General features: G+C 37.0%; 1 protein-coding gene and 1 pseudogene across 1 annotated transcript in view; one reads left to right on the top strand and one right to left on the bottom strand.

Moving 5' to 3' along the window:
- The window catches only part of CD200R1 (CD200 receptor 1), a 32738-nt gene extending 15402 nt beyond the window's left edge, over window positions 1-17336 (top strand). The window contains exons 2-8 of the mRNA XM_004272058.3: window positions 4094-4177; window positions 5302-5361; window positions 10322-10639; window positions 10755-11006; window positions 14736-14841; window positions 15561-15600; window positions 16270-17336. Of these exons, the coding sequence (XP_004272106.1) occupies window positions 4094-4177; window positions 5302-5361; window positions 10322-10639; window positions 10755-11006; window positions 14736-14841; window positions 15561-15600; window positions 16270-16410 (1001 nt within the window). The 3' untranslated portion in view covers window positions 16411-17336. The remainder of the gene's footprint in view (window positions 1-4093; window positions 4178-5301; window positions 5362-10321; window positions 10640-10754; window positions 11007-14735; window positions 14842-15560; window positions 15601-16269) is intronic.
- Window positions 17337-21409: 4073 nt separating this feature from the next.
- Window positions 21410-21949, bottom strand: LOC101282982 (teratocarcinoma-derived growth factor 1-like; annotated as a pseudogene).
- Between the last annotated feature and the right edge of the window lie 2824 nt (window positions 21950-24773).

A 24773-nucleotide genomic window follows, 5' to 3' on the forward strand; every position in this document is an offset into this window, starting at 1 on the left:
GGTAATATGAGTCTCCCAGTCTTATTCATTTATTAACTGCTGCTTTGGCTATTCTAGGTTTGCACTCCCATAAATATTTCAGCTTCTTAATTTTCACAGAAAAGGTTACTAGATTTTAATTAAGACTGTGTTGAATCTGTAGACTAATTTGAGTTGACCTCTTGAGTCTTTCCATCCAAGAACAAGGTATTTATCTCCATCTATACAGGTATTCTTTAATTTATCTTAGTAATATATTTTGTAGTTTTCAGTGTATAAGCCTTGTGCATCTTTTGTTAAATTTATTCCTAAGTTTTTTCTTTTGCATTACTATAAATAGAATTGATGTAAAAATTTTATTTTCTAATTATGTGTTGCTAGTATATAAAAATATAATTGTTTTAAAACATTATTAGCATTTTAATACTATGACCTTGCTAATTTCAGTTAATTCTAGGAGCTGTTTTATAGATTTCTAACAATCATGTCATCTGCAAATAAAGACAGTTTTACGTTTCTGTTTCTGATCTATATGCCTTTTTTTCCTCTTGCTTTATTGCAATCGCTAGAACCTGTAGTACAAAATTAAAAAGAAGTAAGAGCAGAAATTCTTGCTTTGTTCTTGATTTTAGAGGGGAAATATTTCATTATTAGTATGACGTTAGCTATAGGATTTTCATAGATGCTCTTTAACTGTTTGAGGAAGTTTATTTCTATTCCTAGAGTTTTAAAAATCATGAATGAGTGGTGAGTTCTGTCAAACGCTTGTTCTACATCTGCTGAAATGATCATGTTTTTTCTCCCTTATTATGTTAATGTGGTCAATTTCATTGATTTTTGAGTATTCAATCAACATGCCTTCTTGAGAGAAACCTTATATGATCATGTTGTATTACAAGTGCTAGATTTGATTTGCTAATACTTTGTGAAAATTTTTTGTGTCTTAAAGTTTATAAGGGTTACCGCTCCATCGTTCTTCTTATTTGTAATGTGTTTGCCTGGTTTTGGTGAACAGTGTATTCTATACTCATAAAATGAGGAGGGAAGTGTTCCCTCCTTGTGTGTTTTCTGAAGGGGGTTTGTGTGTAGAACTGGTATTACTTCTTTATTAAATGTTTGCTTAAATTTGTCAGTGTAGCCAATCTGATGGGAAGATTTTTATCAACAAATTTAATTTCTTTAATAAGTATAAGGCTCTTCAGATTATCAGTTTAATCCCAAATGAGGTTTGAAAGCTGTGTCTTTCAATGAACTTGTCCATTTCATCTGTTACTGAATTTGATTAGCATAGTTAATATTTGCTTGTTATTCTTTTCATGAATGTAGTATCTATGTTAACGTCCCTTCTTTCATTCCTGATATTTGTGTTCTGTTTTTTTCTTGATAAATATGGCTATTGGTTTATAAATATTGAAGAACTTTTCAAAGAACCAGCTTTTTTTTTTTTTTTTTTGGTCACACCATGGCTTGCAGGATCTCAGTTCCCCAACCACGGACTGAATCCGGCCCCCGGTTGTGAAAGCACCGAGTCCTAACCACAGGACCACCAGGGAACTCCCAAAGAACCAGCTTTTGATTTTGCTTGTTTTCTGTTTTGTTGATTTCTGCTCTTCCTTTTATTATTTTCTTCTTTCTCTCTTGTTTTTAGCTTCTTTAAGTGGATTTTAGATATTTCTTATTTTGTAATTAATATTTAAAGCTATTAATTTTTCTGTAAGCATTGCTTTAGCTGCATATCACAAAATGTGATACTGCATACACTTTTATCTGTCCCTCTTCTTTCATTAACAATATGCCCTGGAGATCACTCCATAATAGTAATATAAAGATATCTCTCATCCTTTTTAGGAGTTTCATTATACTTCATTTTGTGGATGTCCCATAATTTAGACAACTAGTTCCTTACGGGTGGCTATTTGGGTTATTTCTAAAAGTCTTGCTATTACAATGTTGTAATGATGAGTCTTCTGTATATATATTTTTTCATACTGTTGCCTGCATATCTTTGGGATAGATTCTGAGAAGTGATATGGCTGCGTCAAAAGGAAAATGCATATGTAACTTTGCTATTTACTGTCATATTTTCCATTATCGAATCGGTAACATTTTACATTCCCACCAGCAGTATATTGGCATGCCTCTCTCTCTACAGTTGTGCAAACAGAGTATGTTGTCAAACTTTTGGGTTTTGACTATCTTATTGGTGAGAAATGGCATTTCTGCATAGTTTTAATTTGCCTTTCTTTTACCATAAATGATGCTGTGCTTCTTTCTAAATGACTAAGAGACATGTATACTTCTTTTTCTGTAAACTAACTGTCCATATCTTTAGTCCAGCTTGCTATAGGGTTGTTGACCTTTATTTTTAATCCACCTTGAGCCAGCCACCTGCCAGGGAGCTGCGCAAATCACTCTTTTAAGCACTGAGGATGAAGAATGAACAACATAGATGAAAATCCCTGCCCTCCTGGAGCTTACAATCTTGTGAGGGAGTGGTGGGTTTGGCCCATGAATTTTGGCAATTGTCTCAAATCTTCCTCCTTAGTTTAACTATTCCCATTCATATCCAGCATTCATAATGCTTGTATCCATGTGCCATTATAATCCTGATTTTATGGACTTGCCTTTTGATGTGCTCTTCCAGACGGTTGTCTATCAGTATTTCTACAGAAACATGGCTTGGACTACCTTCTCCAACTCCCTCAATTTGGGTTAATTTGGGTAGTGTATTTATCCTGGTGTATTTCTTAGGATCCGACCCTTCGTTCCTACTCACTGCAGGAAGAACTACTCGGATGAAAATAACTGGGCAATTGGAGCAGCTTAAAAGTTGGGTGGCCTTGGCCAAATTGCTTCATCACTGTGTATCTATATTTCTTCATCTCTAAAATGAGGATGATAACACCTGTCCATGTGGAGAGACTAAAATGAATAACATGTGCAAATTACCAAAAATCTGTTTCTAACGTTCAAAAATTATTATTTATCAATGTTTTGTAAAAGAAAATGGTAGCTAAGAGAAGTAGTGCATTCAAAATTTCTCCAGAAAAACACTGTGCACTGAATTTTACTGTAAAATGTTTCTCTTTGCTGGACAGATATATCCATTGTAGGTGCATTAGAAGTGTATCATTTCCTTGTGAAAACTTTTAGGAGTGTTGTGTCTTCCACAGTTAGAGCCCGCCAATATCCAGCCTCAATTCTAATCACACATCCAGTTTTTCTCACATAATGGCAATATAATACATAATGTGTAGTTCTTTGAAAATCCCGTGGCTTCATGCCTTCTTCTAAATGTCATTCTTTGTGCAATTTTCTTTTTCCTTCTACCTTCCTGGAAAACTGATCTTCTAAGATCCAGCTCAAATATTATCTATTGTAGAGTCTTTCCTAATCTCTTACTACTGCACTCTTAGAATGAAACATCTCTTCTTTTTATCTTCTGGACATTATGTATACTGCTATCATCATACCAACAACTTTATGTTATTATTGTTTACATAGCTAATTTCTCGCCTGGACCTTAGGCTCATGGAGGGAAGAAGCTATTGTTTATTCTGATGTCTCTATGCCTAGTGAGTATTTGCCAGGAGTTGATACCCTAAAAATGCTTATTCTCACTTAGAGCTCACCTTATAAAATTTGAACTTAATAGACAGCTGTCTATACGATGTTATCTCAACAACATTTAGGAAGCTCCTTTTTTTGCTCTATACCAGCATCCAACCAACACATCACTTTTAAACTTCTTCTACCTCATCACTGGTGCCTGAAAAATCTGTACCAGATAGTAAAACACTTTTTCACAATTGGAGATAGATTAAATGCATATAAGCCTGGGAGAAGAAATACTTTGACTTGAATATAAAGACAGGAGGGTGGTAAGGGGCACTCTGGACTGAAAGTAGGGGTATGCCAAACAGGTAGGAAGATCAATTCAAAAGTTCATACTGAGACAAATTTTTTATGAGACTTTTGCTTGCCTGTCATAATTGATGTATTTATTGGCAACTGCAACCCTAAAATAGCCCAAAGGATGTGAAAAAATGTGATTTTAGGTAGGAGTCAGAAATACTAATGCATATTCCTCTCTTTACTTCATATGCCTTTTCAGAATGCATAAGCGCAGTAATGGAAGATCTTGTTACATCAAACAACTCATTAATGCAGCAGATGGTCAAGGACAATTACAGTTGGGGTAATGCTCACCTTTTAATGATAATTCTAATAGAAGAATACTTGATGCTTGTATAGTTTTTATGTATAGTTTTACTTTTTAACCCCAAGGTAGGTGTATTAGTCAGGGTTCCTGAGAGAAACAGAACAGGATGTACATGTGTGTTGGGCATACATCCTGTAGAGAGAGATTCAGAGAGAGATAAATAGAGATAGACATAGAGATAGATAGATAGATAGATAGAGAGAGAGAGAGAGAGAGAGAGAGAGGTTGTGTTACTTTAAGGAATTGGCTCACACGATTGCAGAGGTTTGGCAAGTCCAAAATATGCAGGGTAGGCCAGCAGGCTAGAGACCCAGGGAAGAGTTGCAGTTTGAGTCTGAAGGCAGACTGCTGGCAGAATTCCCTTTCCCAGAAGGTTAGTCTTTTTCTATTAAAACCTTCAACTGATTGGATAAGGCCCATCTACATTATGGAGGGTAATTTACTTTACTCAAAGTCTACTGATAGAAAGTACCTTCACAGAAAAATCTCAAATAATGTTTGACCAGGTACCTGGGTACTGTGTCCTAGCCAAGTTGTCACATAAAATTAACCGTCACAGTAGAAAAATGGGGGAGAAAGACGGATGAACTATTCTTCTCAATTCTGGTTTCAAAATTCTTGAGAAAGTACTCTGATTTGTCCTGCTGGGTGAGGTGCCTACCACTGGACCAGACCATTTTAATCAGGGTGTGGCATCTGGAAGAAGGACTATCATCAGCCCAACTCATGTGAGGTGCCCATGATGGACGAATCCATTATGACTACGGAATGGGTGGAGGCTGCGTTACCTTGTACAGAATAGTTTTACGTATAAAATGAGGTGTCACATAAATGGGGAATCATTGATTAACAGCTTATAAATGTAATTTTCAAATGTTCACATATATAATGTTTCACATATAATGTTTCACATATAATGTTTCCATATAGTGATGGAACAGCTTCTAATTTCTCTTTTTCAAGGATTTTTGTGTAATTTTAGTTATGGTTCATTGATTTTCTATCATGTTGTATACAAGCTCTTGTGGAGAAATAATGGTTTCCACTCCATTTAAATATCTAAAATTGATTTCACCTACTTTCCTCTGAATATTTTCTAGCTTCAACAATTACTTCATCTATGGACAGAAAGCAGAGCACTGTAACACCTCCTGCAGAAGGTAGTATGCTGTTTTTGGTTTTTGTTTGTTTGTTTGTTTGTTTTTGAGGCCAGCACTGAAGCGTGGAATGTTGAGCTTCCTTAGAAACATAGTCGATGGTCTGGACCAAGTCCAGCCTTGTGCCCAGTTGAAGAATATGGTGATCTGAATGCTGTGGGATGAGGGACCTGAACGACCTCACCCATCTTCCCCTAAAACAGCTCAATTCCACTGGAAGACTGTGGAGCTTTCTCTATCAGGCACTGTGCTGGGCTTTGTGGGGAACATAAAGATGAGCAAGACTATCAGAGAGCCCCCAGGGAGCTCAGTTTTGTGGGGGAACCCTGACAGGAGCACAGTTATCACACAGGCAGAGGAGGGAAGCACTCACATCGAGTGTACCAGGAGTGTACAGAGGGGGTGATTAAGCACCAAGGCTTAGAGAAGGCCTCACAGATGAGGTAGCATGTGAATCAGGTCTTAAAGGTAGAGTACTTTAATAGAAAAAGAGCATCGTGTAGGGCACCTTAGAGAGTGAAAACGATGTGAGAAATGACATAGAAATGGAATTGTGCTTGGTGTTTTTTTCTGCAGTTTGGGGGAATGTAGTGGGTGATAAGATTGCAAAGTGAGTCAATGTGAAAAAGAGGGCTTTAAAAGCCAATACGAAGACATTTGAACTTATTCTTCAGGCAGTGAGAGATCTCTGGAGGGTTTTAGAGTTGAGGGAACCACATCTGTGTTACAGAATGATGTACTGGCTGCAGTGTAAGGTATGAACTGAAAGGAGAAGGGTTTTGAGACAGAGACAGAAGTTAGGAGGCCTTTGCAGCAATCCAGGTACATGGCAACGAGGACTTAATCTAGGTTATGGTTGTGAGAAAAGAAAGGAAATGCCCCAAAGCCAATGAGGATTTGTCAGTGTGCATAAGGCTAGATGAGACTGGAAGATATTTGTAGGCAAAGGATGCAGAAAAGATGGGATGTGACTGCTGGTTTGGGAGCAGAGATGAGAATCTACTATCTTCTCAGTGAAGCAAGAAGTGAAATCACCCTAGCTGATCACAGGAGCATATGGAGAATATATCTGTCAGACAGGTGCCAAACCCACTGAGTGTTGTAGAGGTATCGGCCATTGTGTAACTTATCACAACAGGTATGAAAAAGGAAAGAAGAGGATGAAGAAACATAAGAACTATCATTATAGGTGTAGGGTGATTGACTGAAGTTTATAGAATGGAGGAAGGTGAAAGAACAGAGAATATCTGCAGTGCTTGGAATCCTCACCATTAGAGTTACTTCTTCGGATACTGTGCCCCTGTTCAAATACATGTTTATTTGATTAGCAAGAACTTTCTTTTACAAAAATGAGTCAGATATTGAGGTTAAATATTAAAGCCTTATATTGCTTATAAGCTAAACTTCCAAATCCCAAGAACAACAGGACATTCACAACTTGCTATCTCGCCAGTCTCTTATTTTTCTGGTTTTATCTTAATCCCGATTCCCTTATGCACATATATGCTTCCCACACCCAACCTCTAGCAGTTCTCTAACAAGCCATGTTCTTGCTTCTCTCCAAGCCTTTGCCAAATTGGAGTTTCTTGCTATGAGGGGATGCCACTTGGAGTGATGGAAAGAGCATGGATTTACCTGCCCTCTTAGATCTGCATTAAAATCCTCCCTCTTCATCTAGTAATATGATCTTTATTTGGCCATGAAATGCAAAGGCTTGAGTACATCACAGAGGGGGCAGATGACACCAAAAGAGGATAGAAGAAATGTTAAATGCAAAGTTTAGAAAAAATAAGCTTCATCCACGTAAAAATTTTGCCATACCACAGCTGGTTCTGTTTATGTTAAACTGATGAAATCAATGACGCTCTCCTTCATTACAGGTGACTTGTGACAGATACACCTAATCACCTGTCAGCAAACCCCTTTCTGTCAGGTACACATGTCAGCTTATGGGAAAGCGTGAGCTTCTACATTAGGAGATGTTTGCCGGTCTTAATTTGTACTTTAAAATATGGAAAAATAGGTCAATGCTATATTTAATCCTGATAATGTTATTGAATGTATGGAAACAAAATCTGTGAGCAAGGTTCACAGCAAACTGTCAGGGAGTATATGTGTGAATGAATAGGAAGGAAGGGGAACTCATTGAAAGGCCATATTTGATACTATTACATGCTTGCAATAAAATCCTTTTTATAGAAAATTTACAGAGGAAACTAATCCTTGTTTTTGCATTGATTTGTATTTATATACTATAGTACTTTTTTTCTAGAAGAATACTTCTAAGCATCTCTTACCACTTGGCATCATCATTTTTCATTTTTGTGAGGTGGTTGAACTAAAGAAATTACAGATTATTTAAAAATCTGTTTATTTATTGGTTAATTTTTATTGGAGTATAGTTGCTTTACAATGTTGTGTTAGCTTCTACTGTACATCAAAATGAATCAGCCATACATATACATATATCCCCTCCCTTTTGGATTTCCCTCCCATTTAGGACACCACAGTGCATTAAGTAGAGTTCCCTGTGCTTTACAATATGTTCCCATCAGCGGTCTATTTTATACATGGTATCGATAGTATATATGTGTCAATCCCAATCTCCCAATTCCTCCCACCCCACCCCTTTCCCCCTTGGTATCCATACATTTGTTCTCTACGTCTGTATCTCTATTTCTGCTTTGCAAATAAGGTCATCTATACCATTTTTCTAGATTCCACATATATGCATTAATATATGATATTTATTTTTCTCTTTCTGACTTACTTCACTCTGTATGACACTCTCTAGGTCCACCCACATCTCCACAAATGACCCAATTTTGTTCCTTTTTATGGCTGAGTAATATCAATTGTATATATGTACCACATCTTCTTTATCCATTCCTCTGTTTATGGACATTTAGGCTGCTTCCATGTCCTGGCTATTGTAAATAGTGCTGCTATGAACATTGGGGTGCATGTGTCTTTTTGAATTATGGTTTTCTCTGGCTATATGCTCAGTAGTGGGATTGCTGGGTCATATGGTAGCTCTATTTTTAGTTTTTTTTTTTTTTGCGGTACGCGGGCATCTCACTGCTGTGGCCTCTCCCGTTGCGGAGCAAAGGCTCCGGACGCGCAGGCTCAGCGGCCATGGCTCACGGGCCCAGCCGCTCTGCAGCACATGGGATCCTCCCAGACTGGGGCACGAACCCGTGTCCCCTGCATCGGCAGGCGGACTCTCAACCACTGCGCCACCAGGGGAGCCCTATTTTTAGTTTTTTAAGGAAGCTCCACATTATTTTCCATAGTGGCTGTATCAGTTTTCATTCCCACCAACAGTGTAAGAGAGTTCTCTTGTCTCCACACCCTCTCCACCATTTACTGTTTGTAGATTTTTTGATGATGGACATTCTGACCGGTGTGAAGTGATACCTCATTGTAGTTTTGATTTGCATTTCTCTAATAATTAGTGATGTTGAGTACCTTTTCATGTGTTTGTCGGCCATCTGTATGTCTTCTTTGAAGAAATATCTGTTCAGGTCTTCCGCCCATTTTTGGATTGGGTTGTTTGTTTTTTTGATGTTGAGCTGCATGAGCTTCTTGTATGTTTGGAGATTAATCCTTTGTCAGTTGCTTCATTTGCAAATATTTTCTCCCATTCTGAGGGTCGTTTATTTGTCTTGTTTATGGTTTCCTTTGTGGTGCAAAAGCTTTTAAGTTTAATTAGGTCCCACTGGTTTATTTTTGTTTTTATTTCCACTACCCTAGAAGGTGGATCAAAAAAGATCTTGCTGCGATTTATGCAAAGAGTGTTCTTCGTATGTTTTCCTCTAAGAGTTTGATAGTGTCTGGCCTTACATTTAGGTCTTTAATCCACTTTGAGTTTATTTTTGTGTATGGTGTTAGGGAGTGTTCTAATTTCATTCTTGTACATGTAGCTGTCCAGTTTTCCTAACACAGCATTGTAAAGCAACTACACTCCAATACAAATTAATTAATAAAAAAAGAGTGAGATCAATGTAGATATACTGATATGGTGATAGGTCTATTATATATCAACAAAAAAGAAAAAGACTTAGGACAATATACACAGTATGATATGCAATATACATCTCAATTTATATATATATATATAAATTAAAATATGCATGTTTGTATGTAAATACATACTTAAATGTGCATATTTACATCTGAAAGACAGAGCAAGTGCTTCTCATTGTTTTGTAGAGTTAGGAAGTACATCTGAGGTGTTAGGAAGAATAAAGGAAATTTTTATTCTTTACATAAATAAATAAATAAAATCTGTTGATTTAACTGATTTTGTGATTCACTGAATAAAAATTAAACAAAATAATTTCCACCTTGTTCAGCCTGATTGCCATCTTAGCTATTTTTAATGAAAGTACCATATCTTTCCACATTTATGTTTGTCTGAATTGCCACCCTTAAGGATAGGTGTTTAGTTCTGATGTTACTGATTTTTCACTTTCATCAAAACTTAGGAGGAGAAAACCACATCACTAATTATTCCATTTTTTTCCCCCTGAGGAGCATGAGTTGTATGATCAATCTAATAGTCTCTGAAGCCAAAAGATTAGATTTAGAAAACTGCCTTTGTCTTTTAACTTAGATTCTGCATTCTCATCTGTTTGTCTTATAGATCAAATCTCCTGAATTAATTTCATAACACTTTAAACAATTTTGTCACATATATAATTCATGTTGTTTTCCTAATGATGCATAATACTGGAGGAAGTTGGTTAATCTTTGGATGGGTTTAATACTTTATGTATACTTCATGAATGTTAATTTCTTACATAAGTCTAATATTTCTGGAATAAGACCTCGCTAAGTAATGTTCAAGTACAATTTCATGTAATATGCTGTGAATAAATTTTAACACTGAAATTCTTTATCAAGCTTTTCTCTTATTATTCTCTGTATTTGTGCATGTGTGTCTGTGTGTGTGTGTGTACAGTTAACACTTCACTATCAGTACTAGTGGGTACAAAGGCTGTGCTCTTTTGCCCTCTTGAGCTGTGTACAAGTATACTGCTAACAACATGGGAAATAGTCCTCAGAGACAAGTTGCCCTGCTTCAGAGCCTTCAGGGGTGATACAAATGAGACCAAGGGAGGAAACTGCACCGACAAGAGAATAACCTGGGCCTCCAGACTTGACGAGAATCCTGCCCTTCAGATTGATCCAGTGGCCATCACTCATGATGGGTATTACAGGTGTCAAATGGTAACACCTAATGGGAATTTCCATCGTGGATATCACCTCCAAGTGTTAGGTAAGGAACGTCATATATTGTGGTGTTTCAGGTAACCAGATTTTGGGCTGAAACAAATCTCCGAATTCCATGTCCCATGTGTTAAGACTGAAGCATTTCCCCTACATTTCTGCAGTGCCCCCTGAGGTGACCCTGGTTCAAACTGAGAATGGAACTGCAGTGTGCAAGGCAGTTGCAGGGAAGCCAGCTGCACAGATCTCCTGGACCCCAGAGGGAGATTGTGTCACTGAGCAAAAACGTCATTGGGGCAACGACACAGTGACCGTCCAGAGTACATGCTACTGGGAGGGCCGCCATGTACCTAATGTGTCCTGCTCTGTCTCCCACTTGACTGGCAACAAGAGTCTGTCCATAGAGCTGGATCAAGGTTAGTAATTTTTCTAGTTTTGTTTTTGATTTTTCCATTCTTTCAGAAGAGTTACCTTAAGAAGAAAAAAGGAGTGTGCAGAGAAATTTCATTCAAGGATGTCCTTTCCACCCTCCACTTTATCTCCCTTTCCTCCTCAAAGTAAAAAGATTGCCTGGAAGAATAATACAAAAATTTATTGTAAAAAGCCATATTATCAAATGCAGTTTATTCTACTTCTTTTTTTTTTTTTTTTCGGCCATGCTGCACAGCTTCCAGGATCTCAGTTCTGGGACCAGGGATTCGAACTGGGCCATGGTAGTGAAAGCCCGAATCCTAACCACTAGGCCACTAGTGAACTTCCCAATTTATTCTTCTTTTAATGTTCTCTTCTGTACTACTAAATTGGCTTGTGTAGTGTACTTTTACGTAAATATTTATGGTTTTAATAGAAGGATAATGGGTAATTTTAAACAAATAAATATTATTTTATTAGAAGAATAACGTTGCTCATAAATCATCTTCATGAATTTTCAGTCTGGTAGAATTTTCTCCTCCAGGGTCTTCCAGTGAAATTTCTTTAATGTCTTATAATAGTATCTATGATTCGGTTCATTACAGTTTAGTTTCTCTACTCTCTGCTCCCATCTACTCTTATTTCTTGTTATAAAAAATATTATTCTAATCAACATAACTCATATAGTTTAAAGTCTATGTTGTTCTATAGGGCTACCATGAAAAACGTTAGCCAACTCTCTGCCTCTCCAACCCCACCTCTCCATTCTTACACAACTCTCTAGAGACAAGTACTTTCAGATCTTCAAGTGTTTCTTCTAGTAATTGACTCAGTTTTTATGAACAACATGGTTGTGCTGCTATTTCTTAATATAGCAAATTTAAACCTAGTGTACCCACTTCCTCTTTTGGTAGATGAGGATTTAACTTTACCTTCTCTTCCCTCACCATTCATATGTAGTAAAATAGCAATTTTTGGTTAAATTAAATAGCCAGTGTTTACATTATTTTGAACATGTATGTTTTGTTAAGCTCTGAATCAAGAAATAAACTCATACTTTCATTTTTGAATAACTTTTTGTTTTTCCTGGCCTTAATTACTTTCCTTTTTCATTTCCTTAATAATGCATGTACCTATTATTAATTATCACTAACACTAAAAACAAAACAAAACAAAACCCTAGAAAACGCCTCTTAATACTGCTTTCCACATGGTCAGATTTGTTAGGAAATGTCAGTTCCATTTTTTTTCCTTGAAGACATTCTTTCTTGAGTTTTTACACGCTCTTGTTCTAATCTGGCCTGGTTGGTCATGAGACATGCTGCACAGCTATTGTCCTGGATGTTCTCTTTCCCTCAGTCCTCTGGTTGATGCCACGTCTGTGTAATCTGAGTTCCTTCTGCCTTCCTGACATTTGTTTGTTTTAATCTATCTTCCACATACAAGGCTTTCCATAACTCCTTGGCTATCTGTTCACTTAAAAGTGAACACTAAGGAGCTGATTGGAAGTTTTATTATCTGTGAGTGGGTTTGTTAGCTAGTAGGTTTCTATAGGGTGAAAACAGGTGATTGTTTTAAAATTGGGGATTCCTTATTTCCTTATGTACCTGAAGGTCTTTTCTCTGAGGCTATTCAGACTCTGCAGAAAATAACTCTCCAGTCTCTTGCCTGGGAGGGATAATCCTGACTATCAGTGTTCTGGGAGCAGGGAGGAGAGGGGACTGTGTGTGTGTGTGTGTGTGTGTGTGTGTGTGTGTGTGTGTGTGTATGACTGTTGAGAACTCGACTTTCTTTTAATGACACTTCATCTTCACCCTCCATTATGTCTGGATCCTTGACACTCTGGAGTTTCTCCAGTTCATCTTCTTTGGGTCACACTTCCTGTTTTCTGCTGGTCGGGGAAGGTGTGATAACGTGGTTGCACGGGCTGGGAGGAGACTTGGCAGCCCATCTGTTCTTAATACAGACTTTCAAGGAAGCTTCCAACTTTAGCTCCACGCTTCACTCCCTACATTCCCCCTTCTCTATATTTGGTCTTTCCTACTCTAGAGTCTTCCTGGAGTTCACTAAGGTTTATACTTATTTCACTCTGAATTATTGGCCATTCTTCTGTTCATTTTTCACCCTAAAAACAAGCTGAAATCTTTCATCTGCTCTTGTCTTCATCCATGTTCTCTTTGTCTTTGCAAGTCTATACTTTAAAAAATTCTCTGCTGATATTTTAGTAAGTGTTAAGAAAGGAGAAGAGGAAAACATATGGGTTTAAACCACAATTTTCTAATATCTATTCTTAAAGTTTTATATACATATTAATAGTTTAGCAGTATTTACTGAGAAGAGTAATTGCCACTGGTTATGTATGAAGTCCGACCACCCAGTATTACAATATGATGTCATATTTATAGAATCTCAGAACTGGAGGGACTCTCTAGTCCACTCCCACTGCACTCCCAGTGCAGATATGTCTTCCTCGCAGGGTGGACCTTCACCTGTGCTAGTGCACTTCCAATAAAAGAGAGCCCATTAGTTTGAAAGAGAGGGTTTCAAAACAATGTGGTCATTTTAAAATGCAAAACCAAACTTCTTTTTCAAATAAAAATCCAATGTTTAAAAACAAAGTATTGAAGGAAGGTGGCGGGACTGGATGCGGCCTCCACTTACCTCCCTCTGCTGCCCCAGCCGCGTTCACAAAACACCAGGAGCACAGTCTCAAAACCTCTCAGAGCTGGCAATTCCTTGGTTGACTTGTCCTCCGATCAGATTGAACTTTGTATTGCTGCCAGCAGTCAGTGAATAGTTTAAAGTTGCTGCCATGCATTCATTTCAGTTTCAATGCCCTGGAAGAAAGGTGACTTCAGAATTAGGGTTATTTATCCAAATAGTTTCCTTACAACTCTATTTATTTCTGAATATTGGAGATGAGAAACACTCTATTACTATAACAGAGAGGTCTAAATTTCACATCTCTCTCACAGGAATTCACCACATGAATCCTTAAAGCAATAAAATACTGATACAAGATGATGTCTTGTTGAAAACTTAAGAGTCTGAAATGATAAAACAATTTAATTATAACAATTATTTGAACTATAAATGGATCAAAAGTTTTTCAAATAAAATCACAGAAATGAATTTCATGTATTGTGAGACATTCTTGAACCATGCTATATATATAGTTTTTAAACAGACTTTATTTTTTAGAGCAGTTTTATGACGATGGAGTATTGAGTGGAAAGTACAGAGCTCCCATATAACCCTTGACCCTACACATGCATGGTCTCCCTGTCTATCTAAATCCCCCGCTCCGCGGTTGTACCTTTGTTATAATGAATGACCCTACCTTAACACATCATTATCACTCAAAGTCCATAGTTTACATTAGGGTTCATTCTAGGTGCACATTGTATGAGTTTTGACAAATGTATAAATGCCATGTATTCACCGTTATAGTATCATATAGTGTAGTTTCACTGCCATAAAAGTCCTCTATGTTCCACCTATTTATCCCTCCTTCCACCTTAACTTCTAACAACCCCTGATCTTTTTACTTCATAGTTTTGTATTTTCCAGAATGTCATATGGTTGGAATCATACAGTATTTAGCCTTTTCAGATTGGTTCCTTTCACTTAGTAATATGCTTTTAATTTTCCTCCATGATTCTATGGCTTGATAGCTCATTTCTTTCTACTGCTGAATAATAGTAACTCATACATTTTTGTGTCTACATTTACAGATGCCAAAACATCAGCACCCTTAAGAGTTTTACGTATCGTTCCCCCTATTTTTATTATCTTGGTCATCGTTGGATCCATTTGGCTTTTGAAAATCAGTGGCTGCAGGTACTGACTGATGCTTTCTCTTCTCCTGCTTTATTGGATTAGAAAAGAGTCAAAAAATGGAATTGACTGGGTAAAAAGGGAACTCTGCTCAATATTCTGTAATAACCTAAATGGGAAAAGAATGTAAAAAAGAATCGATATATGTATATGTATAACTGAATCACTTTGCTGTACACCTTAAACTAACACAACATTGTAAATCAACTATAGTCCAATATAAAATAAAAATTTAAAAAAAGATGTTAACCTCAGTTCTCTCATAATCAATAAGTGTGTCCTGAAAATAACAGACTTGGACTACACTAATGACGAGGGGGATTTTTCTAGGTTACTTAGACATGCAAGCATAGTGAATTAGACATGCAAGCATAGCCCACTCAGGGCAGGATCTTGGGAGAGACAGTGCATGCTATTTTCTATTTGAGAAAAGAATTACAGTGATTCATTTCATACACCAAATATGAGGTGTCACATATATTCTATTACATCAAACTTCTTTGCATAATTTCACTTCCTTTTCCAAAATCCAGAATTATCTTATTTGGACGAATTAACTTACAAGCAGCATTCTTCACTCATTTCTGGTAGTTCATTTCTGATTTATTAAGGCTTCTATCAAAATGAACCACAATTGTCAATAGCATACTGTTTTGTTTTTCCATTTTCAATCTGAATAATAATGTTTTGACATTCACTCCAGCTAATTTTTATTTTTGCAGAAAATTGAAAAAAACAGAACATACTTCAGTTTTTGAGGAGGTAAGATAAGATTAAAAAGAATATTTATAAACTTTTAAGCTATGTAGTCTGAAAATCTAGTCACATAATTTGTAATTTGCATCATTATTAGTATTTTAGTTGAAAAGCAAAAATTCTAACTTTACAGTGCTGTCAGGTGTACTTATTCTGTTAATTATCCACCAAGTACTATTTATATACACTCCAAATCCATATTTTTATTTCAAGAACTGCATCCTACGAAAGACATAATGTTTGCCTCATTTGGGCTGTAATCTTTGGAGAAGTTGAATTGGTACTTCCTCTCCCATTAAACCAGCTCTAATTCTTGACTTCCTTTTTTCAATACCATCATCATTTCTCTCTTACCCAAGCTTAAAACCTATCCAGCTCTATAATCTGTTATAGCCAATAGCTTACTAAGTCTTTGACACTCTCTTCTGAAATACTTCTCATATCACTCCATTCTTCTCCACTCCTACTTTCAGACAACTGTTATCATGTCACACTGAGACTTAAATAATCAATAATTTTTTGATAAAATATTAGAAAAGTCTTGCTCTTATGTTCATGTAAGCCCAGAGACTACTATTGGTAGACACTAAAGCTGTGGGCCCTTGTTAGAAAAACATAGGTGGTTACTGATTTCTGGCTTTTTTGAATTGATTTTAACTTTGGGTTATTTCTTAGGATGAAATGCAGCCCTATGCCAGCTACACAGAGAAGAACAATCCACTTTATGATACTACAAACAGGGTGAAGATGTCTAAGGTGTTACAAAGTGAAGTTGATGGGATGAGTCTCCATACTGTATATGTTCCTGAAGTGTAGCACCAGGACAAATGAATCAAGATACAGTACAGATACTGTTTTGATTTTCTTGGAGTTCTGGAATGGAAGGCTTATTTTGAAATTAGCTTTTCAAAGATTCTTAGAAGACAGAGACATTCTAGAGGATTTGCATTCATATCCTTATACATTTGAAATTTTAGAATTTTAGCTGTTACTATGTAGTTCTTTGAAGAACTGATATTATTACAAAGAAAGCGCATGCTCATGATAAAATATTCAAATTGTTCAATACAGTAGATGATGAAAACTGAGTTACCTCAAGTAACTCCACAGAAGGAACAATTAACCAACAGTTTTTATGTAATCTTCTAGAAAATTTCTATGTGCATATGTCATATCTATATGTGCATGGTATATGTGTGCACTTATATGTCCATTTATATATACATACACATATCCTTGTCAAGACACAAATGGGGACATACCATAGTTTTGTTCTGTACTTACAGAAAGCTAATAATGTAATATATCCTGAAGATCTTTTATATCAACACAAGCAGAGCTACCTCATTCTTCCTAATGGTTACAAAAAATTCCATTGTATGTAATGGAATTTAATTTAATTAACCACAACTCTAGTGGTGGACATTTAGATTAAGCTTTGTTTGTTTTGCTATTATAAACAATACTACATAGAATGTTTCTTGTGACTATATCTCTTTGTATGTATTTGAATATATTTGTAAGATAATTTCCTTGAGTGAAATTGCCAGGTCAAAGGGTTTGTGCATTTCTTTTATTGACTAATATGTCAAACTGTGTCAATTTACATTCCCTCCAACGCTGTTTGAATGTGCCTTTTCTGTTATTTTAATATCTGTAAAATGCCAACCTACTGTTAGCTAATATAAGATTATAATAAGAATTTCACTATTTAATAAAACTGAATTTATATTTTTCTTTAATGCTTGTGTGTGTGTGTGTGTGAAAGAGAGAGAGAGAGAGAGAGAGAGAGAGAGAGAGGGAGAGGGAGAGAGGGATGGAGGGAGGGAGAGAGGGAGGACAGACATGTGAGGACATTAGCTTCCTCTGAACTTATATCTCTATAGAGGTATTGCTATCTAATGCCTAATAGTTTTGCAGATGTGATAAATTGGAAATGTGTATTTTTATGGTGTGCACTTTACTGTGATGCATTTATCAAATAACAAATTTTTATAACCAGCTAAATATGCATTATGGAGGACTTGGGATATTTATAAAATATGATCTATGTGCTAAGGGAATAGCCATGGGATGACATGACCCTTTTCTACATTTTTCTATGGAATAAAATATTGGGAATGTGTATACTAATCATTTTTAATATTATTAAATATACGTTTTAATTATGAAAAATATGTCTATTTACTCCATAGCAGGAAAAAATGATACTGAAAATTAAAAATTTTCAACATGGCAGAAATTAAAACAAAATCCATTTCATTCTTTAATTGTGCCATTTGAAATGTTTAAGACAGCTATTTTGTTTTGTTAATATGTTTGTCTCCCTGAAGACATTTTGGTTCCTCTAGGCTTTATCCTTAAAAGGATTTTTAGTCTATTTTGGATGTAAAACTAATGATAACACCTGACATGATATTTTGTGTATATATGTACCACATCTTCTTTATCTGTTCCTCTGTTGATGGACATTTAGGCTGCTTCCATGTCCTGGCTATTGTAAATGGTGCTGTAATGAACATTGTGGTGCATGTATCTTTTGGAATTATGGTTTTCTGTGGGTATATGCCTAGGAGTGGGATTGCTGGGTCATATGGTAATTCTATTTTTAGTTTTTTAAGGAACCTCTGTACTGTTCTCCATAGAGGCTGTACCAATTTACATTCCTACCAACAGTGTAGGAGGGTTCCCTTTTCTCCACACCCTCTCCAGCATTTATTGTTTGTAGATTTTTTGATGATGGACATTCTGACCAGTGTGAAGGTGAATTTAAACTTTTAATAAGAGAATTTAAACCATTCATATTTGTTGTGATTACTTACATATTTGGCCATATTTCTATAATCTTATTTTACATGTCTCATTTACTATGTTTCCTCCCCCAGCTCTGTTTTATTTTTTCTTTTACTCTGCTTTGCTGGATCGATTATTTACAATAGCCAAGACATAGAAACAATCTAAGTGTCCATTGGTGGATGCATGGATAAAGAAAATGTGGTAAATACCCACAATGTACTATAATTCAGCCATAAAAAAGAATGAAATCTTGCTATTTGTGACAACATGGGTGGACTTTGAGGGCATTATGCTGAGTGGAATAAGTCAGACAAAGAAAGATAAATACCATATGAACTCACTTATGTAGAATCTAAAACAAAACAAAACAAAAAAAACCCAAACCAAGTTCACAGATACAGAGGATAGATTTGTTGTTGCCAGAGGTGGGGGGTAGGGGGTGGGTGAAATGGGTGAAGGGAGTCAAAAGGTATAAACTTCCAGTTATAAAATAAATAAGTCATGGGGATATAATGTACAGCATGGTGACTACAGTTAATGATACCCTGTGCTGCACATTTGAAAGATGCCAATAGAGTAAATCTTAAAAGTTCTCATCATAAGGAAAAAAATTGTAACTATGTGTGGTGACATGTGTTACCTGGACTTATTGTGATAATCATTTTATAATATATTCAAGTAACAAATCATTATGTTGTACACCTGAAACTAATATAATGTTATATGAGTTAATTATGCCTCCATAAAAAATGAAAAGGCAACCTACAAAATGGAACAAAATATTTGCAAACCATATATCTATAGGAGGTCAATATTCAAAATATATAAGGAACTCATAAAACCCAATAGCAAAAACAAAACAAAACAAAACAAAATACTCTAATTTAAAACTGGACAAAGGACATGAGTAGAATTTTTCCAAAGAAGACATATAAATGGCCAACAAGTACACCAAAAGGTGCTCAACATCACTAGTCATCAAGGAGATGACAATCAAAGTCATGATGAGCTATAACCTTGTACCTTTTAGGATGGCTATCATCAACAAGAAAAGAGGTAACAAATGCTGGCAAGGATGTGAAGAAAAGGGAACCCTTGTGCACTGTTGGTGGGAATGTAAACTGATAAACCACTATGTAAAACAGTACGGAGATTCCTCAAGAAATTAAAACTAGAACTACCACATGATTCACTAATCCTACTTCTAAGTATATATCCAAAGGAAATGAAACTATTATTTTGAAGAGATATCTGTACTTTCATTTTCACTGAAGCATTATTCATAATAGCCAAGGTATGGAAATAACCTAAGAGTGTGTTGGCGGATGAATGAATCAAGAAAATGTGGTATATACATGTAATGGATTATTATTCAGCCTTTAAAAAGAAAGGAAATCCTATCATCTGCGACAATATGGATGAAGCTGGAAGGCATTATGCTAAGTGAAATAGGCCAGAGAGAGAAAGACGAATGTTGCATGGTATCACTTATATGTGGAATCTAAGGGAAAAAAAGTCAAAATCATAGAAACAGAGTAGAATGGTGATTATCAGGGGTTGGGATGTTGGGGAAATGGGGAGATGCTGGTCAAAGGGTACACACCTTCAATTATAAGATGAATAAGTTCTGGGAATCTAACGTACAGCGTGGTGACTATAGTTAATGATACTGTATTGTATACTCGAAACTTGCTAATTTCAAGTATACAAAGAAAGGTACTATGTGAGGTGATGGGTTTGCTTTTAAAAAACTTCCTATGACTGATGTCAGAAATGACAACCACCAACTCCCAAATACTATATTAAATCTCTGTCAGAGATACTAAAGAACAATTTTGAAAGGGTGTGAATTCCCCTAAAACTTAGGTGTAGTGATGAACTACAGAATATCCTAATTCATTAGAGGTATCCCTTATGGATGGATCATGTATATAACAACACCTCAAATTATTTTATTCCATCCATGTGTTGCAGCTTCTGAAATTAGGCCAGTAAGTTCTGTAAGTTTGCAACCAACTTCCTTTCTATTATCCTAAATTTACTAACATCAAGATTCGAGATATAGACCCCAGTTTCAATTTTTTTTTTTCAGCGTACTTCCCACTTTTACTAGACACACCAGATACACACCAGATACATATTTTTAAAATGGGCTTTACAATGTATAGTTTTATCACCTCGTTTACAATTAAATATATTGTGAACATTTTATCTTTTACCACCGTTAAAATAATTGCATAGTATGGAGAAATCATAATGTATTAAGCACTCTTAATACATTGGGGGACTTTACATAGAATTTTTTTTTCAAGGAGACTTTATTCTCTTTTCAAATCCTTGAGAAAACCGGTGCCCTTGTCTTATACAGCTTCCTACAGATGATAGAAACTTGTCCTTCAACTTAGCTTTTTAACTTGCTTCTCTATACCCATCCGATCAACCAAGTAATACATTTTATTTTCTCAACTCTTTCTCATTTGTTCCCACTTTAATATCTAGTCTCCTAGGGACACACGCACACTTCCGTTTCTCCAGCATCCTGTCTCTCACCTCCGATATCTGCCCCTCTCTTCTCCTTTGCTCCCTTTACAGATACTTCCTTTCCTTTCCTTTTCAAGATATTATCTTAATTGATTTTGATCAACTCTATTCAGTGCTTTATACTCAGTTCCACACTGAGAGTAACCTTTAATAATCTGAAGATAGAATTCAATTGTTTAAAGGAAACTATTAATAAGCTCTTGCTAGAGTTACATGTATCAAGAAACATAGGACTTGGGCACAAGATATGGGTTACTTTTTTTTTTTTAAGTAGTTTTTTGGAGAGGGCAGGGCAGAGGAAAGTAGTTGGTACTTTAAGGAATGTTAGGGACCATCTATTCACTATTTCACTGTGTTAGAGAAATCTATTCACTATTTCAAGGCAACTAACAAATCATCATCTCTCAGGTGGGACATTGGAGGGACAGCCTTTACAGGTCATGAAATTTGTATGACAAATGTTGCATGCAAACATGGGTTAATTATAACTTTGTATAGCAAGGCAGATGACAGGTAGCGTAAGAGCACATGCAGACAGTGTTAATTCTGGAGTCCCAGAAGCTGTGAGGTGGTTATCCATCACAACCAGGTAGGAATGACTGAGGAAGGCAGCAAAGCTGGCCATGCCAGCACTTACACATGGAACACTTCCTGGGCCACCAGGTGTGATGGGGCACAGGTCCACAGTTCTCTTTGTGCAAGTCATGCTCACAGTTCCGTCCATAGAAAGAGGGAGGGCAGGCAAAAGGGACCCTAGGATGCAGGTTTCCCCATACAGACAGGAGCTATTTAGCTCCTTACTGTCCTAGATTCCCACGGATGGTACAAACTGGGAAGGTTGATGATGAATTGCAGGCTCCTCCCAGGACTGAAGGCCATCATCTCCGAAGGCCAGGTCTCCCTGTGATGGACGGGCAAGTTCATGGTGGCCCGATCAAGCAACTAGTTCAAACGCTCTGGAAAAAGCCATGATCAAAATCACACTGGAAGAGAAGCACTCCATCTTTCTTCAGTCCATGTCTCACAGGTCAGTCCTAATAAACGCTTTGACTATAACCTTCAGGGAGATTCTCCTCCCTCAGCCACACCTGACTTTCAATTTTTTTCATTGAAATAATTAAATAATTATAGATTCACATGTAAGTGTAAGAAATAACACAAGAGATCCCTATGCACCATTCTCAGTTTACCTCAATGATAACATTCTGCTAAATTATACTATATTGACAGTAACCAAGATATTGACAGTAATAAAATTCACCAATTAAAAGAATCCCAACTTTCATCTTCAAATGTGTAGAGTAATTATCTATCTGGTGACAAGAAGCTGATCCTGATGCTTTTCACAAGAAGCTTTCATTAATCGTTCCTTTGGATAATCAAACTGAAACCTATGTTAAACATTTGTTAATAGAACAAACCCAAAGGGAAGGATTATCATCTGTTCAAGAAGATGTAAGGAGAATTTATAAGCAGAAACTTCTGCCTACCAGTCCAGCCCCTCAGTCTTCACTGTCTCCTTCCACACAGAAAACCCAGGTTAACATTGCATTGAATCTGTAGATTGATTCCCCTACCCCACCACCCTCTATTTTGTGGTAGAAGACAGCATATCCTAAAATGCCTTAGCCAGAAATAAACAGAATAAAGAAGAAAAAAGAAATAAAGTGGAAATTATGAAGTAGAAGAGGGTAACATCATCAGCAGGGTGTGAAAGTGTAAGGGGGAATGTTTAGGCAGGTCGGGTGGAGGCAAGGAGGACCTGGCCTCTCCCACAACAGGTCTGAGCTTGTGCAGTGGGCAGTGGTGTCCTCTGTGTTTGTGGCAGGGATGACATTCCACTAGGGCCATGTTCAGAAACAGCAAGGGGGCAGCTGCGCTGGAGCCAGGTTGGAGGTGCCTCAGAATGCCACATGCAGCATTATCATGGACCTGGTCCCCTCCTCACCTGTGGAAGACAGAAGTCCAGGGCTTGTGCATAGGATTTCTTGGATGGATCAAAGGAAAATTCCCCCAGGTGGGCTTTAATTCCTGAATGCAGACTGACCTCTAGCCCCAGCCTAAGCTTTCTACTTGGAAGGGGGTCATATGAGTGGAGAACTATTTGTATTATGGTGTTTTGGAGTGTTTTACTTTTAAATACTCTCTGCCTCAGTGTTTTTTGTATTAAAGTGCATACTTCTAGAGGAAGAGATCATGTTTGTCATCTCTCATAAACCACACAACAAATTACCGAATATACATAGACACACACAGACACATGCACACACTCACACACACACAATACAATGCAAGGGAAGGAAAACTATCCATGAAAAGATCACGGTTTCTATCCTGGTTCTATAGCTCTGTCATTAATCAAGTTAGGATAAGTTACTTAACTTTTCTACTTCTTTATTTATAAAAATGAATATACTGATACATGCCTCATAAGAATCATTTTTTAAAATAAATTTATCTATTTTATTTATTTTATTTTTGGCTGTGTTGGGTCTTTGTTGCTGCATGCGGGCTTTTCTCTGGTTGCAGCTACTCTTTGTTGTGGTGCGCAGGCTTCTCGTTGTGGTGGCTTCTCTTGTTGGGAGCACGGGCTCTAGGCATGCGGGCTTCTGTAGTTGTGGCACACGGGCTCAGTAGTTGTGGCTCACGGGCTCAGTATTTGGGGTGCACAGGCTTAGTTGCTCCACGGCATGTGGGAACTTCCTGGACCAGGGCTCGAACCCGTGTCTCCTGCATTGGCAGGCGGATTCTTAACCAATGTGACACCAGGGAAGCTCCAAGAATCATTTTAACATTGTCTGGGCTATAACTCAAGTGATTACCATTGGATCTGAATAGTGGGTCAAATATATATGCTTCATTGGAGAGAAATAAATGTATAAAAGCACAAACCAGGAAGTTCAGTCATTATCACCTCAACTCTCCAAACAGGAAATGCTTCTTCTTAAATTGCTCACTAGCCAGAAATACAGTGGAGTAAGACAGTAGGGGATTTCTCATCAGTGCTTATGGGAGAGATCAGGAGAAGAAAAAGACCACAGCTAGGTATATGGTATGGTGGAAAGAAAACAGAGAGGTAGGGATAGGAGGAAAAAAAAAAAAAAGAAGAAGGCGGGAACTCCCTTCAGAATATGTCTTCAGCTTTTGGGATACTTTTCACAATTTTTCTCCCTTTCACAGCTGGTAAGTCTGTTCGGAGTGGTGGAGGGAAGGGTGAAAGGTATTGGAGTGAAACAGAGGAAACCATCATGAGAAAGATACTTTAGATTGTTTTCCACCAGAATTTTTCTGTCTTTGAAAATGCTCAGTTTTCTTCTTCTCTTTCTAGTTTCCTTGGCTAGCAATTTTAGAACAGTCCTTGTCTAGGTGCCTAATGTTCTGCATTTCTAACAAGCTTCCAGGTGAGACTGCTGCTGTTGGTCTGTAGATCATACTCAGCAGCAAGGCTTTAAAGAAGTCTTATTTTTTGAAAAAAGACACTTGTGATAATTCTTAGACTGCATCTTTGTGCCACTTGCAAAAACAAAGCAACAAACAGAAACCCCCAAAAGGAGTCTAAGAACAAACTCACACATAAACATAAATCTCCTTATAAGTGGGTATGTGTTATTTAAGCCATGTTAGGGGATTTTTTTTTTTTAAAGCATTCCAGAGGCAGTGTGATACAGAAAAGTCATGGTTGTTCCCTGTGCTCCCCGCTGCTGTCTGTGGAAGGTTTGGGTTTGAGTCTCTGCTCTGCCCTTCAGAGGTAGATTCCTCGTGTACAACCGGGATAGCCGTTTCTCCCTGTTAGTTTGTGAGTACTCAATCTTGAGGTGCCTCTCACATAGTGGATGCTCAAT

Source organism: Orcinus orca, chromosome 5, assembly GCF_937001465.1.
Source record: "Orcinus orca chromosome 5, mOrcOrc1.1, whole genome shotgun sequence".
In the NCBI taxonomy this organism is placed as follows: Eukaryota; Metazoa; Chordata; class Mammalia; order Artiodactyla; family Delphinidae; genus Orcinus; species Orcinus orca.